The sequence below is a fragment of the Anomalospiza imberbis genome, chromosome 4 (genome assembly GCF_031753505.1).
Source record: "Anomalospiza imberbis isolate Cuckoo-Finch-1a 21T00152 chromosome 4, ASM3175350v1, whole genome shotgun sequence".
In the NCBI taxonomy this organism is placed as follows: Eukaryota; Metazoa; Chordata; class Aves; order Passeriformes; family Viduidae; genus Anomalospiza; species Anomalospiza imberbis.
In genome coordinates this window covers 32,920,882-32,938,658 of record NC_089684.1, presented here as the reverse complement: position 1 = coordinate 32,938,658, position 17,777 = coordinate 32,920,882, and the positions used below count along the sequence as shown (strand labels likewise).

At 38.0% G+C, this 17,777-nt stretch overlaps 1 protein-coding gene across 10 annotated transcripts in view; it reads left to right on the top strand.

Annotated features, from left to right (window-relative positions):
• Positions 1–17,777, top strand: part of WDFY3 (WD repeat and FYVE domain containing 3) — a 154,764-nt gene that overhangs the window by 107,255 nt on the left and 29,732 nt on the right. For 6 of the 10 annotated variants that reach the window (XM_068187835.1, XM_068187832.1, XM_068187834.1 and 3 more), the window contains 13 exons: positions 572–724; positions 2,290–2,363; positions 2,466–2,627; positions 4,013–4,107; positions 6,211–6,331; positions 7,084–7,301; positions 9,938–10,173; positions 11,429–11,563; positions 12,658–12,837; positions 14,338–14,382; positions 14,830–15,063; positions 16,420–16,519; positions 17,166–17,326. In XM_068187835.1, the coding sequence (XP_068043936.1) occupies positions 572–724; positions 2,290–2,363; positions 2,466–2,627; positions 4,013–4,107; positions 6,211–6,331; positions 7,084–7,301; positions 9,938–10,173; positions 11,429–11,563; positions 12,658–12,837; positions 14,338–14,382; positions 14,830–15,063; positions 16,420–16,519; positions 17,166–17,326 (1,914 nt within the window). The remainder of the gene's footprint in view (positions 1–571; positions 725–2,289; positions 2,364–2,465; positions 2,628–4,012; positions 4,108–6,210; positions 6,332–7,083; positions 7,302–9,937; positions 10,174–11,428; positions 11,564–12,657; positions 12,838–14,337; positions 14,383–14,829; positions 15,064–16,419; positions 16,520–17,165; positions 17,327–17,777) is intronic. The other 4 variants (XM_068187831.1, XM_068187829.1, XM_068187824.1 and 1 more) reach the window with 2 other exon arrangements.

Genomic DNA, 17,777 nt, shown 5'->3' with positions numbered 1-17,777 from the left:
AGTTTAAACAAGTTTGCTTCAGAACAAAGGAGACTATAATGTTAAATCTGCCAAATAGTTCTTTCTCAACCCAGATTATAAGAAGTTAGAGCAGAAACGGGGATTGCAGTCATGCCTAGGGGAACAAAGGGTAACAAGAAAAAAAGAGGCTTATTCATAATTTGTGTTACTTTTTTTCAGTGCCAGAGTACCTTTCATTTGGGCATGCAGTGCTCTAGGGCTGCTCCATTTGTCTGCCATGTCCAGGAACCCAACTGCTTGAGGATATGCTATCTTAAACTGACTGACTGCCAAAGAGCTGAGAGCAGTGTGTGTGTCTCTAATCCTCAGGGCCTAGATCCTGTCTGTGATGTAAACAGATGTTTTATGACCTGGAGAGCGTCCTGGATATGCCACTTTTGTAATGAACTGTAATGCCACTTCCAAACTCTTTCATCAAGAGTATTAACCAGCAGACATAGTTTAAGGCCTTCTCAAAAGGGGCAGAGGCATTTCATCTGTTCTCCTGCATGCTTAGACAACATTGCTGTGTGCTCACAGGACTAATTCCTTTTCTGTTTACTTGTTCAAGCTGCTGGCAATGCTATTAAAGAAGAAACGGTCCCTTCTGAACAGCCACATACTCCACCTGACCTTTTCCTTGGTGGGAACTGTTGACAGCGGCCACGAGACATCCATTATCCCAAATTCTGCTGCCTTCCAGGACCTGCTCTGTGATTTTGAAGTATGTAGAGCTTCACAGAAGAGTGATTATTATGCTGGATAGTGATTAAGTCAGATGCTGATAGTGTACGTTAAATATTCAACTGTAGCAAATTAGGCTGTTATCCTGAGACTGTCCTGTTTCTTATATAGTACAGTAAAGCAGCTAAACAGCAAGATTATTGGTAACTTTCCCGCTGAAATGGATTGAATCACTGCATAAACAATGGATGGGTGCCACAGGTGTTTCTACTTTCTGTTGTTTTAGAAGACAACATTCTGTAGGTTTTTTTTCCTCAATTTCTTTTCACCTGTGTGTTCTACTGCAGTACGTATATCAAGACATGAAAAGTGCCCTGAAAATAAAAGTAGGAGGTAACCTTTCAACATAGCACACGGGAGTCACTTTATCATACATCTCCTGCAAAGTTATTAGTAAGGGAGTCCAAATTTTGTTTGCATGACCTATGAAACACTTAAATGTTGTGTTAAAGTAAGGAAAGTAGCAAATTTCAGAGGGAAATGATAATGCAGTAGAGACTGATAAAAGATTCCCAGAACTTACACATTGGTGTGTGCTCCTTTGGCATTATCTGTACCTGACATAGACTGACTAAAAGAATTCTGACTCATGTACATTAAAGTAAGTAAGTAAAAAACCCTGCTACTACTGCTAAGCCAGCTATAAGTTGCTGACTTAATATTGAAAGTCAGTTTTGCACAAATGACTTGACAGACTTAACCATTTCCTTTTTTTATATGTCTATTTGAGTATTTCAAAGCACTCCTGGAAACCTTATTTAGGAAAAAAGTCTGAGATCTTGGCTGTTGTTTTTTCAGTGTTTTGATTGTTGTTTTAATTACTTATTTTAATCAGAAATTGGTGACCCAAAGATTTCACTTAATTTGGATAAATTAGATGTTCTTACTCATGCAGAACAGGGAAATTAAAAGATTTGTTCTCATAATTTTAAATTATAAGATTAGAAACTAGAAAACTTTTCATTTAAGCCAGTTTTGTACACTAGAACACAAATATTAATTATGCTTTGATCAATAGCAAATCAGTTTTAAGATTTGCAGCTGTAACTGTGAGCTTTCTGGCTTTTTTGTCTTCTATTACTTCTATTGATTGGACAGTTGATATTTTGGGGGTTTTAGTAGAGAATCTAAATAATTTAAGTGCAGGCAATGCTAGGTAAAAAATAAAAGCAGGGAAGACATTGAGTTTTATCTTGATGGAAGGTAGTAAGTTAATTTTATGGAGACATAAACCTTCAACCAAACAAAATAAATTTAACACAGCCTTGTAAACCCCAATAGCTCCTTTGGAGTCATTACACTGTCTGTTTACAGTTTATGCAAAAAGACAAGGGTATGCGAGCTTTTGTCTAGATCCCTTTATAAATTTTCATCATGGTACTCTTAGAGAGAATATTTTTGGAACGAATGTGTGGTTCTTCATGCCCAGGTAAACAGTTGTACATATGAATGTTTTTAGTATCTTCATAGCCTTTGATTTATTAATGCTTGTTTTGCACCTACAGGTTGATTTGTGTACAAAAATTAATGCTTTTCTTATTTCAGGTCTGGCTTCATGCACCATATGAGCTTCATCTGTCATTATTTGAGCACTTCATTGAACTCCTCACCGAGTCAAGGTATGAACTGATTCAAACCTAGTAATGGGATTTACAGGATTAGGTGATATTTAGAGGATACTCCAATTCTAAATGGCTGTCTCATTTCTTTCATTCTTCCAGTGAAGCAGCAAAGAATGCCAAGTTAATGCGGGAATTCCAGCTCATCCCAAGACTGCTGTTGACTCTTCGAGACATGTCCCTGTCTCAGCCCACTATTGCTGCAATTAGCAATGTGCTGAGCTTTCTACTTCAGGGCTTCCCCAGCAGCTATGACTTACTCAGGTAGCCCACACCTGGATAATTTTGTCTTTCTTGGTTCTCTTACCTTGGTCGAAAGTACTTCATGGTCATACTGCTGAGGAGTGTGTGACATGGAATGCTCATGGACTGATTTTTTTTTTTTCCTCTCTGAACTAGATTAAACTAGACATTAGCAATATGTTGAAGCCTTGATTTGCATATGATTTTCAATTTGTATCTGACCAAGCATGGTTGAATGGTCAAACTGGTTTAATGTTTTACTGGTGAAAAATACAGGTGCTGAGCAGCCCCTTTTGTTCATGTAAAGCACTAAGCATTCCTCCTGAATACCACTGAATATTATTTGACACAGGCTAAAAAGATATTTCTGGTTTAAATGCAGTTTTGATTGCTATCTTGAATGCAAGGTTTAGTTCCAGATTTTTTCTTAATCATCACTGTATAAAAAGGTTTTTAAGGCTGTCAGATATAGTACTACTAATTCTGACTGATGAAAATTACGCTATTTACTGCAATTCATATGTACAGGAGTATTTTTAATGCTTTAAGAATAGTTTAACTCCTTTATAACTTGATTTTTTCATCTCTTATTTCCTTATAATGGAAATGGATAAAATATTGTGGGTTTCAGGAGCTCTTTGCATATGCATAGTCATGTTTTCAGTTTTTTACTTTTAAGTACAATTAAAGGTATCAGAAGCCTCAACCTGAGCATCTTACCCATCTTTGTTTTAATTATACAGGACAAAAATGATTCAAGAATAAAACTATTGATTTTATGATTAAATGGTTACAGAATAGATTGTAAACCAGTGTTCACTGTTCTTCCTGGAAATAAAGAATGAAAAATGTTGTATAACTTGGGAAAAGTTGCACTAGCTAGGCGCCATTTCAGGTTAGCTGCAGAGAAAAGAGGAATATATTGCATCTCCTTTCTTGGAGTGGTACATCAGCATGTTGTCATGGAAAACCATTACCCTGTGTTACATAACCTCAAGCTATAGGCATAAATGTTCTTCCAGAGTTGAGTAACCACTGTTTTGATGTAATAATTGTTCAGCCTTAAGGGGTTAAGAATAATGTTTAGTTCTACTTCAACTTGAGGTATTCCTTTTACTAGGACTCAATGGCATCTCCCAGTTCCGCTTCCTGAATCCTTGCATTTTCAGGGTCCCTTACCTGCAGACTTGTATGCAAGTATTCTATTAATTACTACAAATTAATGTGTGTTTTGTCTAGTAACTTCAAATGAAGACCATTTTCAACAATCTTCAGACGTGAGAAAGCTGACATTTTTGGGTATCTCCCTGTCACTGGTGTCATGGTTTTATATTTAAGGTTAATTATTGATAGGTGAGAGTGCATCTGTCATATCAATGAGTGATGTTTTTTCTGTATACATCAAGGTTTGGACAGTTCATCTCTTCCACTTTACCTACATTTGCAGTCTGTGAGAAGTTTGTGGTCATGGAAATAAACAATGAAATGAAGCTTGATAGTGGTAAGTGTTGACAGTACTTAAAAGCAGTAGAATGAAATACATTGTGGTCTCTTCTGTGTTTGAACACAAAAAAAATGTAGAAATAGTGTCATTAACAATGTTGCAATATTGTTATAACCTGGCTGCCAGTTACTGGGGCTTTAGTTTTCAGTACTGAGTGCAAAGCAGAGCACTTGGAAACTTTTATTGTTTCCTTCATTTAGCACTGTATGGTTTTGTTCTCTTTCCTCCACTTGCTCCTTCCAATCAGCTGTGCATCTCTGCTTCTTTGTGGGAAAAGGAGGAAAACAAAACAAAACAAACAAACAAACAAAAAAACTGGTTGCTAGGTACATCAGCCCTCCAGGTGTGAAAGAAGTGGAAGAATTAGCTAAGACAGCCTAGTAACTTTTTTAGGTAAAAAAAAAATGTTACCATCCTTCAATAATTCTTACATTGAACTGTTTTGAGACCATTTTTACCCTTATTTACCTTGTGCAATTGCATTTTCAATCAGTCTCCCTGAACAGAAATGTTTTAGTCCCACAGTCGATGTCACCTAAATAAATAGAAGGATTATCCAAAGAACCTCTGTTTCTACATCTCTTGGGAATATACTGGTGCAGAGGGACAAGTGAGAGAGATGTTTCTTCTTTTACAGTTAGCTATATTGGTCTGGTGTCACAAAAAAACATGGTTTCGTCAGTCTGCACATTCTGGAAAGGGACTTTTCACAAGAGGATTTAGTGATAGAATGAGGAAGAACGGCTTCAAACTGAAAGAGAGTTATTTAAGATTGGATATATGGAAGAAATTCCTTACTGTGAGGGTGGTGAGGGGATGGTGAGGCACTGGAACAGGTTGCTCAGAGAAGGTGTGGATGCCCCACCCCTGGATGTGTTCAAGGCCAGTTTGGATGACACTCTGAGCAAACAGAGGAATTCAAGTGGAAGTATCGCTGCCCATGGTAGGGGGGTAGGAACTCGATGATCTTTAAGGTTCCGTCCAACCCAAATCATTCCATGGTCTGGTGGGATTCATCATTATCTTCCTGTGCCTCACCTTTTCCTTTTGAATAGTTTTGGTTTTGTGGTCTCAAAGATTATTAAATTTGAGCTTTTTAGTGAGAAAGAGAGTATTGGGTATTCGAGAGACATCCAGATTTGTGTTCCCACTACAGGTCATGAGTTTCATTTGGTTTTTTTCCCCCCATGCTAACAGCAGCATGAGCTGGTTTTTGCCTACATAGGGGACTGAAGAACCTTGGGGAGAAATTCAGGGTGTGGCAGAAATGAAAAGAGAAGCTTTTTAGGCAAAAGGCATGAGATTTTTAGGCTGCTGGAGTTCACCACTTCTGTTGGATTTATGTCACAGAAGATCCTTTGTGTCTCTATCTTGTGCACAAAACCTTGGTCCAGAAATTTTCCATTTATCTGTCTGTCTTCATTTTTGCATATAATGCCTCCAGCTGTGCTGCCTGTTGTTTTTTTTTTGTTTGTTTTGTTTTGTTTTAATATAAAAGCAGGGTCCTCCTTTGATAGCATAAGCTACAGGAAGAGGGATTTGCAAAATAGCTGTAAAGTTACTCCTGAGCTGCATGGATTGCTTTGGTTGCAGTAAATGTATTTTTCAACTGATTATGAGCTTGGGTATGTGTTGAAATACAAGGAGAATAATTTTTCTCTCTATTTCTTAGATTGGAGGTATTTGGGAAGTATCAGGGTTGATTCCTTACAATTTCCACATCCCCCCAACCACTCCGCTTTCAAAACGCAAAATGTTTACTTAATTACCATATTTTGCCGTTTTGAGAGAAGGGAGGGATGGGAAGGAAGGGTGACAGATAGTGACCACCTCAGTTCAGATTACTGTCTGGGAAGCTCTGATTCTCTTTTACCTGTTCTTCAAGCTCCTGAAGTCTGTGGGACAGTGATAAGGAGGCACCAGACATTTCTCAGCCATGTATTACAGGCTGCTTGCACTTTAGCACAACTTCCCTGGAGCCTGAGTCCGGGGTCAGTTTGTATTTGCTTATGTATGGAATTTATGAATAGCCTTTGAAATGCCCAAGTTCCAAAATCCTAATTTTGCCTCTTTTTTTGTTTGGTTTTATTCAATATTTAGGAACAGAGGATGATTTTGGAGGACTTGTTTCAGCTAATCTTATTCTACTGCGGAACAGGCTTTTAGATATCCTTCTGAAACTTCTATATACATCTAAAGAAAAGACAGCTGTTAATTTGCAGTAAGTACAAAAAAAAAAAAACCTTGAGGCAGAGAAAAGATATAACATTTTATTTCAAGGGGAAGAATTATATAGCCTCCCTTCAAATCACTAATTGAATTGCATCATTTTGTAGGAAATGTTGAATGATTTATGCAGATGTTACTGAATTGCTCTCAGGTATGCTAGTAGAAATGGAATGCATTATTAATTTTGTTGTTTTCTCTCAACTTCATGTGTGGCTATAGAAAAATAAAACCTGTCAAAGAGAAAACTTCTGATTTTAGAGAAGTGGGATAGTCAACTTCTCATTTGGTTGAGATCCAGAGGCTTCAGTAGGGGTTATCATTAAGATCATTGACCCTAGAATGATGCTTAAAATTACAAAAACCATTTTCAAATGTTCCCAAGTAACTCCTCCCATAATAAAAACAAAGAAAGAAACAGTTTTCCTTCATTTTTAATACCCTTTCATTAAGAAGACATGTGAATACTTCTTGTTCAACAAGATGATTTCAGTTCAGAATTCCATATTTGTTATCAAAAGCAGCATGGAATTAGTCCCAGGAGCTGTATTTAGTCCTTCCTTTCTTCTAAACTAACGTACATTACCTGTTTCATATAAAGAGTTGATAAGTGATATTACTTGTTTGTAGCAAACCTTACTACGAATTTGCTCCCAAGGTTTGCCCTGCAGTGGAGGACATTGATTTTTGCTGTCTAGTAGGAAACTAAATGCTGTAAAATGTGACTTGTTTTTTCCCTTCAATTAGGGCTTGTGAAGAGCTGGTCAAGACACTGGGTTTCGATTGGATTATGATGTTTATGGAAGAGCATCTTCATTCCACCACAGTCACGGCAGCCATGCGAATTCTCGTGGTCCTGTTGAGTAATCAGTCCATCCTAATTAAGTTTAAGGAGGGTCTCAGTGGCGGAGGCTGGCTGGATCAGACGGATTCTGTCCTGACCAATAAGATTGGTACTGTGTTAGGTAGGCATCTCAGCTCCTCAGGGCTCAGGGATTGCTGGGAGCACCTGTGCTGGGGTGTTGAGCTATGGGTTATTGTGGGGGTGCTGTCTGGCTGAGGCCTTTCTGTTACTCTTGTCTATGCTGCCACGAGATGCTTCTGCAGTTCATTTTTCTTACAAGCAAGAGTTTAGATTTCCTAAGCAAAAGGGAGTGGTTTTACAAACAAAACTGCCCTTAGCTGACGTGACACAGATGTCATTGTAGTCCAGTTTTGGTGCATCATAGGTAGCTAATTGGTTTTTTTCTCTTACCATCACGGTAAGGTTAACTGTGTCCCGTGGGCAGGCATGGCTGAGCTACGTGCAAAGGAAGCATAGAGCAGCACTTAATACACGCACTAATAAAGATTCAGTAAAATTTGCTTGTTTGTTTACTTTTAATAGTTAATTGTGCAGCGTTATATCTGAGCTGCTTTGACTAGTGAGTTCTGTGTCCATCAGATTTGCCAGTTTGAATTTTTGCTGTCTTCAAAATTTCTGTGTTCACAGTATCATCTCAGCATCCCTTTTCCTTTCCCTCTCCTGCATTCTTGCGTACACAAGCACACTTTCTATTAAAGGCCTTTTTTCAGGTTCTTAACTCCTCAGTTAGCCAGGTTAGCAGACCTCTCAGTTAACCCTTGTGACCTAGAATTGTGTATAAGGCTTCAGTGCTACGGGACCCATTTTGAGCATTTCTGAGCTGTCTGAAATGTAACTCCAAATGTTTGAAATAGCAATTGTGAATTCTTTATAGAGAGGTGTAGTTGCAATTTCCCACCGACCTGTTTTTTTTTTTTTTCCAGTCAAAATAAAATAGTGCTTTTCAGATGAATGTCTATTCAGGCTCTGGTGCAAACTCGTTGATACTAAATGGGAGTCTTTCATAAGCTTCAGTAGCCTTTAGATGAGAGCAGTGGTATCAATAGTACTTCGTTGTTGTAAATAGCTGTTCAAGGAGGCACCTGTCTGTGTTGTAGCAGTACATGATTTGTAACTGTACTAAAAGTTTTTCTGAATTGGTTTACTATAAGGAAGTAACTGAAGTATTGTTGAAGTTATCTTCCTTCAGGAAGAGGGCTCTTCCTGAAATGAAAATATTAAAAAATACTTCTTTTCTGCTTTGTATCTTTGATAGATTTCAAATATAGTATCTTGTTATTTTTTGCTTAAAGAAAACTCTTTTTACTGTTTCCCACAATATATCCCTCAAGATGTTCAGCTACAAGCATAGGATGGTTCTTTGCATTGCCATGAACTAGGAGGATTAAGGAAAATGGTTTTTCAGAAGCTGTAAAACACTTGCAAATATTTTATTGTTAAAATGAAAAGCTTCTGTTGTTTGGCTCATTCTGATTAAGGTTCTGTATTTTACTTGATAAACAATTTTGCAGATGCATTTCCCTTGCCTTATTGTGCTTTATAAACTTGAAAACCATTGGCATTTTAGAGAATAGACCCATTCTTTATTTAGTATGTACTTTAAATATCCAATAGCATAAACATTTTCTTCAGTCACAAAATCTTTTTAAGTAAGGTATTGATTACAATTACGTTTGAAACCATTTTTCAAGTTTCTCTATTTTTCCTATTATTCTATCACTTTAATTGAATCCAAACTAGACTGTGGTGAAAAAGATATTTTTAAATTTGAGTCTCATAACCTGATAGTGACAGATTATCTAATTTTTGTATGCTATGTTTTTTAAGAAATCATAATATACTGGCTCTGAGATGTCTCATTAAACAGTATGATGAATTTTTGTTGAAGGTTACTGATGGAATTTCTGCAACTGTGTAGCACAGATTTCTTTAGTCTGATTCCTGATAGATGTTTTCTGTTTAAAAAGTTAGTTTCTGTTGGAAAGTGTATTTGTATTTGAGCCTCAGAAAAACTACCTGACCACTGGCAGTATCAGACCAATAGCTCAGTGCTGATGTGGAGACTGAACTGTCTTCCTGTCTCTTTCCTTGCTTGAAGATAAATGCTTCTGCCACCCAGGTGTATTATTTATGATTTTTTTTCTTTAAGTAGGAAGTTGAAATATGTAAGTTGAAGCATGGTCACAAATGGTGGTTCTAGCAGAACTTAAATAAAATAAGACTGTTTAATGCTTAATACCAGCTGATTAATCATTAACAAAATATCTGAAATAAGATGCCTTTGAGACTTCTCTGGACACAAATTAGCTGCCCATTGACTTAAATTGACCATACGTTGCTGCTTCATTATATAAATCTGTAACTGGTGATATTTCTCTCTCAGCCAGCAAAATACATATTTTCAGAAAACTGGGTGTTTTAAAAGTCAGAAATTATGATCACAGCCAGATAATGGATGTGTGTGTGTGTGTAAGCAGTTATATTACGCACTCTGTATGGAATGGTGTCATCTATGTGGTACTGGAAAGCAGTAATTTCCTTTATTTTTTGATTGTTGAAAAAAAGAGACATCTGAAGCAGAATGGTGTCATGTGATGGTCTGTAAAGGCACGTTTCTTTTGTACAGCATTCGTTTCTGAGGAGGTACCCTTTTAATTTCACCAGGTGAGCAAGAAGGGTCCTCACAGGTAATTCCCTCTTAACGTTGTTGGCTTTGTGTCTTGTTTTCTCTCGTAGGGTTCAATGTTGGCCGGAGTGCTGGTGGCAGATCAACAGTGCGGGAGATTAATCGGGATGCTTGTCACTTCCCAGGCTTCCCTGTTTTGCAGTCCCTTCTCCCAAAGCACACTAACGTGCCTGCACTCTATTTTCTCCTCATGGCCCTTTTCCTGCAGCAGCCAGTCACTGAACTGCCTGAAAACCTGCAGGTCAGTGCACCTGTCATCAGCAGCCAGTGTAATCAGGGTGCCAAGGTAGGGATTATCCAGTAAGATGTGAATGTAATTCTGTCTGTCATGAAAGAAAATAATGAATTAACCAGGCCCTCTCCTTCTGTGCAGCTGACTCACAGTCATGATGTGGTGTTTATCGCTAAGCCCTTTGGGTTGGGAGTATGTAGAAGTTAGCGTGCTATGGCTTAGCAGTCACTGGTGTCACTCTAGTACATTTTGGGGTCAAATGAGAAGTAGATCCCTAGTTCAAGCTTGCATGCTGTGGGCATTGAAGGGAACATAATCTTTTGCTTGCTTTCTTTGGTTGTGAGGTAGTTTTTTTGTGGTTTTTTGTTTAAGGAGTGGGCAGTTGCTGTGTTAAAGAGAGTTCATGGGTACAGGCAAAACAAGGTTGCTTTTATTTCAGAAAGTCTCTGTGGTTTTATAGGGAGACAACTGACAACTCAGTTGTTGCTGAAAAATGCTGGTTGTTCTTATACTGAACAGGTTATTTTGGGCTTTTTTGAAGTAAGTGAGTAGATATTATATGACCTATAACAGTCCTAGGAAACCCCAGGGTAGTGCTTTACGAAGAAAAGCCACACACACTCCAGATAGACAGGGTGCCTGTTTAGAATGGGTGCAGTGCTGACGTTATTTGTCAGTGAGACTTGAAATGTAAAACTTTCAAACCAGAAGGTGCCTGCCTTCTTTCTCAAGAGGAATACTTGACAGCACATTTAGGACTCTGCTACCATGAGGTATAGGCATGGAAGTCATTCCTCTGCCTACTGAAGCACTGAAGTATGACACTGTTAAACTGAAACTAAATTCAACTACTTAGTAGCTCTCTTAATGCTAGAGGTGTACACTTGGTCCCTTTTGATTTTTAATTGATTTAATTATTTAGACTTGCTGTAAATTACAACTTGGTTTGTGTTGTTCTTTTTTTTTTTTTTTTTCCCTACGGGATACCATGTGGGTTTTACTGCTGTCAGTTAAGATGATTGTGTGGCACATGTGCTGACAATTCTTTTGTTTCAAAACATTTACATACTTTATGAGAAGTGAGAGGAAAATAAGATGATGAGAGTTGCGGTTTTATTAGCTCATGGTTAAAAGAAACTTTCTTCAGTGACATGTGACCTTCAAATGATGTTTGCTGATAAAGTTTGGAGGATGTAAAACAATTTTTTTATCTACTGCAAAATGAGTATATTGTATCTGTAATAAAAGGCAATATACAATTGCACAGGAGAAAGGGATTTTTTCATGTCTTCTATTTGCCCTTTTGCAGTTTGATTTAGATTCCATTTGGACATTCATATTTGGAGTTCCTGCCTCCTGTGGCACTGTTACGTCCTCAATACACAGTGTTTGCACAGAAGCTGCCTTCTTGTTACTGGGAATGCTGAGGAGCATGCTGAATTCTGTAAGCATCAGAAATTTTGCTTGTATTTCAGAATAACTGTGTTGTTCAAGTTTTCCACATGGTTAAAAGCCAAGTTAGAAAGGTCAAGGTTTTGTTAGTATCATGACAAAATTGGCAGTGAGTTAGTCTCCTAATACTTTGGTTGAAAGTGTAATTTTCTTGGGTTTTTCTATGTTACTTTTTACCCAGTATCTGTAGAAATATTAGTAGCCACAAAATTATCGCTGCTTTTCCACAAAAAGGCTGGGCTTTCTGTTTAGCTGCAGTTAAAACAAAACAAGAAAGCAGAAGGATACAATGTCCTTGGCAGAGACAATTCAATTTCTTTCCTGATTAACATCATGGGAGAATGTTTGAGACTCTGTATCCCATCTGCTCAGAGCAATGTGAGTTGCAGATTTCATTAATGAACCTTCCCCATGCAGAGAAGTCCCTGTCTATGAATAGCCCCATGCCAGAGGAAATTAATTTACTGCCAGAGAAATGTGTCATCTTCTCATCTTTGAATCTAATGTCAAGAGTATGGAAAGTTGATTTCTCAGTGTGAAAATTCTGTATTTCCTTGAAGCCAGAATGTGTTATCTGCTGAAAATTGCCTCCTGAAGTGCTTGAAAAGCAGCACCTGTTTGGTTGTCACCTGTTGCATCATTATGTGTATGTGGTATGCTCTACTGTTTTCAAGTTTCTCCCAAGGTAACATGTCCAGAAGATGCTTCTGGACAAGTGTACCTGCTGCAGTACCCGTTCCTGTTGTCACATGTTCTGTCTCTCTGCTGGTGACCGATCATTGTGTTTGGTCCTCACCTATTTGGATACACTTCAGACATGCTTAGTGACTTGCTGTGTCTTGTGTGCTATCACCAGGCGTGTTCAACTGTGCCATCACATTTTGGGTTGGCTTCAGTCTTGTCATGGTTGCCAATATTGCTGAGTCATTACATGATAGGCACACATTTTAGCTTACATTCAATGATGTGCTGTAAAATGCAGTTGGTCTCCTGTTTGAGGCGTGCTTGAAAGCGTGCTCTTCTTTTCTGAAGTATGTATTCAGTTGGCGCTGTCTGTGCTAATCTGGTGTTCTTTTGTCAACCCAGCCCTGGCAGTCAGAGGAAGAAGGCTCTTGGCTTCGGGAATATCCAGTCACCCTGATGCAGTTCTTTCGGTATTTGTATCACAATGTACCCGACCTCATTTCCTTGTGGATGAGTCCAGAGTTCCTGTGTGCGCTGGCAGCAACAGTGTTTCCTTTCAACATCCGACCATACTCTGAGATGGTAGGAAATCCAGCTGCTTGCCTGTTCAATTTTTCACATGAGTATTACTTTTGAGGATTTACCAATTACCAGTCATACCAAGAGGTCATCATCAGGACTGCGCAAGAGGTCATCATCAGGATTGAGCTGGATGTTTTGTACTTGGGTTGTGGAACTGAGAGAAGAGTATGTTAAACTGCAGGGCAGTTGTTGTGCAGGGACATCAGAAGCAGCATTTTAGGGGCAATAGACAGTTTGCTTTTCTTCTAGAGGACATTTTTTTCAATCATATGACAAATGCTAGCTCAAATTTACACAAGCAAAAGAGACTGTCAGTCCTCTGATACGGAGGATGTGATGAAACCTAAAACCTCTTTTTCCTCACACTCCCCATTCCCATTCATGTTTCTGTTTTTGTGGCTTAACTGCAAAACAGTGTTCTTTTATTTCCTGAAACTACTGAGTTCAAGCCAAGAGAGGGTGTGAATTCAACTTTGCTTGCATTGCTGGCTGAAGTTTTCTTTGAGCCTAGTGTCATTTGTAAATGACACTATTTCTAGAATATGAATGGAAAGCAAAAAACCAGATATTGTTAGCCAACATCTAAAAGTAATTTTATTAAGAACATGGAAGGATAATTAGTCTAGAGGTTGTCAAATGCTAGAGCTATGGAGAGTATGATAAAAAACTTCAGGAAATAATAACTTGTGGTGTGCTATTGTTTTGTTGTCAATAAAAGTGGGAGACCAATTTTTAACAGTGCCTGCTGGTGCGTCTCTCATAAAGACATGGGGTTTTTTGCTGTTTTGTTAAACTTGCATTTAATGTAGATTATAGGACCTTGCTCTCTCAAAAAAAAAAAGTTCCTCTTAAAAACAGGTAATGCTGATTTGGCATTCGCTTGTACAGAGTTTTTAGAGAACCTTTGTGTCTCTAAGCAGGCTTTAACTACCAGAACCCTTGAAATTCTGTGTAGCTGCCTGGCAACTTGAGCTCCTTGCTGTTTGAGGGTGCTCCTCACTCCAAATTGGTTTACTCCTCCAGTGTTTCTGTTTGCCCAGATGTGTAGCACTAATCAGTGCTTGGTGAAATAGCTGAATCACAGCCAGATTTCTGCAACAAAACATTGTAATCTAAATTCACCCTTGAGAGAAGATTCTTAACTTCTAAAAAGATCTTTCAGCTTTTCTGAGATTGCTATTAAAATAGAAAGAATATGTATTTGGGTTTCTCCCAATTTCTTGAAAACACTCTCCTGCTAAAGCAGACCAAATGCTCAAAACATTTGGTTACTTGACATGTAAGCTGGCGATGCAAGAAGCCTGTTGAGGGAAATCTTATTGTCTCCTCTTTCCTTTAGAGAAGGGAGTTGCATAGAAAGAGTCAGTCTTCTGGATTTGACAGCTTTCCTTACTGTTTGTGCTTTTGTTACAGTCCTCTTTAAGAGCTAGCCTTTCAAGGTTTCTGTTCATCAGAAATGGGAAAGCTGTGGAGACCCTTTTTTTTTTCTTCTTCTTTTAGAGATTTTTGGGAAACCGGCTTACCCATAACTGCACTCTGATGAAGGTATTGTATTAAAAGAAAAAAAAAAGGCTCAGTTCCTTTTTTGTTTTATGTTATATAAGCTTGATGGCCTTTTTTAGTTGACTTCTGTCTTGATTTTATTTTAACTACTTCAGTTAATAACTTTTTCAAAAATTTTCGTTTTGTTTTTCTTTTTTTTTTTTTTCCAATGTGAACATTTATTTTTGCCAAGTATCTAGAAATCAGCCAATTCTGTTGGTAAGGGAGCATGAAATGTAACTCATGCCAGGTCATCGTTTGCCTTGGGAATCCAAAACTGGATGTTTTCATACTGGGGAACCGATTTTGAACATCATAATTTTCTAAAAAGGCTTCTTAAGAAGCAAAATGTGAAGTGAAATACCATTAAAAAGACAAGCAAAGAATAGAGAAGTGAATAAACTGCCAGTAAAACTGATCTCTACAGTTTTAACATGCTGGTTTTTACAGGTCACTGATCTTGATGATGAAGTTGGGTCCCCATCTGAAGAGTTTAAAGCCTTTGCAGCTGATTCTGGCATGAACAGGAGCCAATCAGAATACTGCAATGTGGGCACCAAGACCTACCTGACCAACCACCCTGCCAAGAAGTTCGTGTTTGACTTCATGCGTGTGATGATCATTGATAACCTATGTCTCACACCAGCCAGCAAACAGACTCCACTGGTAGATCTTCTGCTAGAGGTAGAGTTTCTTTGTAGTTTGTATTTTGGTTTGGTTTTGTTATTTGAGCTTAGTTGTGACACCTTATTTTCTTAAAATGTTTTTTGTTCTATTACCATACAAAGTTAGGTTAGTGGTGGCCCTAGATTCAGTGGAATTGTCATGAAATAAGAGTGGAAAAAAAAGAAACACTAATGTTTCATAAAGAGTAGCTTGTTCACCTTTCTTTAATGGCTTGGAAAACCAGCATAAGAAGCTTTCCTCAAGTTTTATTTTGTGGAGTATGATTCAGTGGTTAAACACCTTTCCACTTATGACATCTCTATTGACTTTGTTGAAAATATAAAACCCCTGTAGAAATTAGGGTTTCTGTTCTGTTTGTGTTAGATAAAAAGAAATTGTTTCATAGATGGTGTCAGATAAAAAGACATATGAGGCCATATACTGTAAAACCTCACAAAATAACTGTGTTATCTTGCTGTAAATCAACTTCTGAAGTTCATGACACTTGAAGAAAGCATTGTCCTATTAATGGTGAAGCAAGGAGGTGAGGAGTTCAGTTACTATTTAACTGCCTACACCTTTAGACACAGTACATTTTGAAATGTTCACATCACTTCTCATTCACCTTGATCTACCTGATCTAGCTCACCTTATGTGTTGCTGAGTCTCCGTGATATTTTTTGAAAGCTGTGGGAATTTTCGGCCATGCTTGCATGCTTGTATATATTCTAACAAATTTCCTGGGGCAGTTGGGCACCTTTGCTGTCACAAATCAACAGCAAATAAAATGTCGGAAGATGTCAGTTATCCACAGACACTGGGAGGCATAGTTGAGGTCCTGTTCAAGTGGCTGCAGTTCTTCACAGCTCTTTTAACTTGTTATCACTTGTCAGCTTTATTCGCCCGTTAGCATAAATAGGATTGGGTCGGTACACACTGCCAGACTTACTGTTATTTCGCTCTCTGCAACTTAAACATTTGATCTGTCCCATTTGCTCCTTGTTTACTGAAGGAGGTGGCTTGTGCCAACTGAGGAAATCACAGGTTGAACATATGTTTATGGTGGAGAGTTTGATGCATCTTTTCAGAATGTGTTCTTTTCCAGTACCTGTTATGGCAGAAGATAAATTTCCTGGATTGAAAAAGGAATAATGCCTACTCTGCAAGACTGCATGCAGCCAATGTCTACTCGATGTGCATGCTTAGATTTTTTGATAAAGCAAAATCTTTTTATTTGAGACAGAATGTTAAGAGAAAAAAGCTGTAGTTCATGGGAGCTGAGAGAAAAGGAAATAATGTAGAACACCCTCCCTCTCCCTCTTTTTTGCTCATAGATATTAATTATCCTAATAATATTTTAATATCTTTTTTTAGGCTTCTCCTGAAAGATCAACACGAACTCAGCAGAAGGAGTTTCAGACATATGTTTTGGATGGAGTGATGGACCACCTACTTGCAGCTGATGTTTTATTGGGTAATATAGCAAAGTTTAATAATCAGTCTTTTGATTTGGACACCAGGTTTTGATTCTGTGACTTTTTCTTTTTTGGTGCTCTGTTTTGTTGCAACTTGATCGCCTTAATTTTTTTCCCCTGCCCTTTCCTTTCCTTTGATATGTAAATGGTGTTGATGTGCTTGCATGTTCCCTCCCTACCTTGATTGTGCCAAAGCTGTAAAATAGGTTATTCACAAAAATTACATGGCTTAGGGAGCCCAGTCACATTTCATGGTGACTTGCTGGACTTCCCAGGAGCTCTTGGGCTGCTCTACCTCCGTCCCAGGTGCCATGAGGGCCTATATGCATTTCTGTTCAAACTTCCTTGTAAGGCACCCCATTTCTTGCCACAGCAGTAATTTGTCTTCCTGTGGGTGCAGTGCATTCATAAAATAAATCCAGAATCATGTTTTTAAAATCCAGAATAGTTTTTGAAAAGATAAAAGTCCAGAGCTGTGATTGCTTACATCGAAGGGAAAGTCCTATTGTAGGGAAGCCTTGAGGTTTTAGCTTTCATTGACTGAGTCTCTTTCTCTTTTATCAAAGTCTAGAAAGCATAAAGTAATGTGAATGTATTTATGCAGATTCAATAAATGTAGAAAACTTTGGGGTTTTTATTACCTAGGTGAAGATGCATCTCTGCCTATAACGAGTGGAGGAAGCTACCAAGTGCTGGTGAACAACGTGTTTTATTTTACACAGCGTGTGGTAGATAAGCTTTGGCAGGGCATGTTCAACAGAGAATCCAAGCTTCTTGTGGACTTCATAATCCAGCTCATTGCACAGGTAACAGGGCTGTTATATTACCCTGCCTGAAAAACCATTTTTGCAGATTATGTGGAAATGCATGGAGTGATGTCACTAAACAGTCTGCTAGTGATATGTGTTTGGGTCAGCACAGATTTATGCTTTTCTTTCTCAGGCTCACTCTCACTTTACTGAGTTTTCTTAGCACATCTTTCTGTGAAGAGCAATTGATCTCTCAGATCACATTATTTTTTAGAAATCCCCCCTAAAATAAACAATAAAATATGCCTCACATGAATTTTGAGAAGCTCCCTAAATTTACCTTGACATTTTTGGGAACCTTCCTCACACACTTTTATTGGAAATTGTTAGAAGACTTACTGTTAGAAATCACCAGCATCTTTATAAATGCTAAAATTCAAAGTGTTTAATCATTAATGTCATTTCAGTCCTTGAAATTAATGGAAGTGACACTTAAAGTAAAATGCCA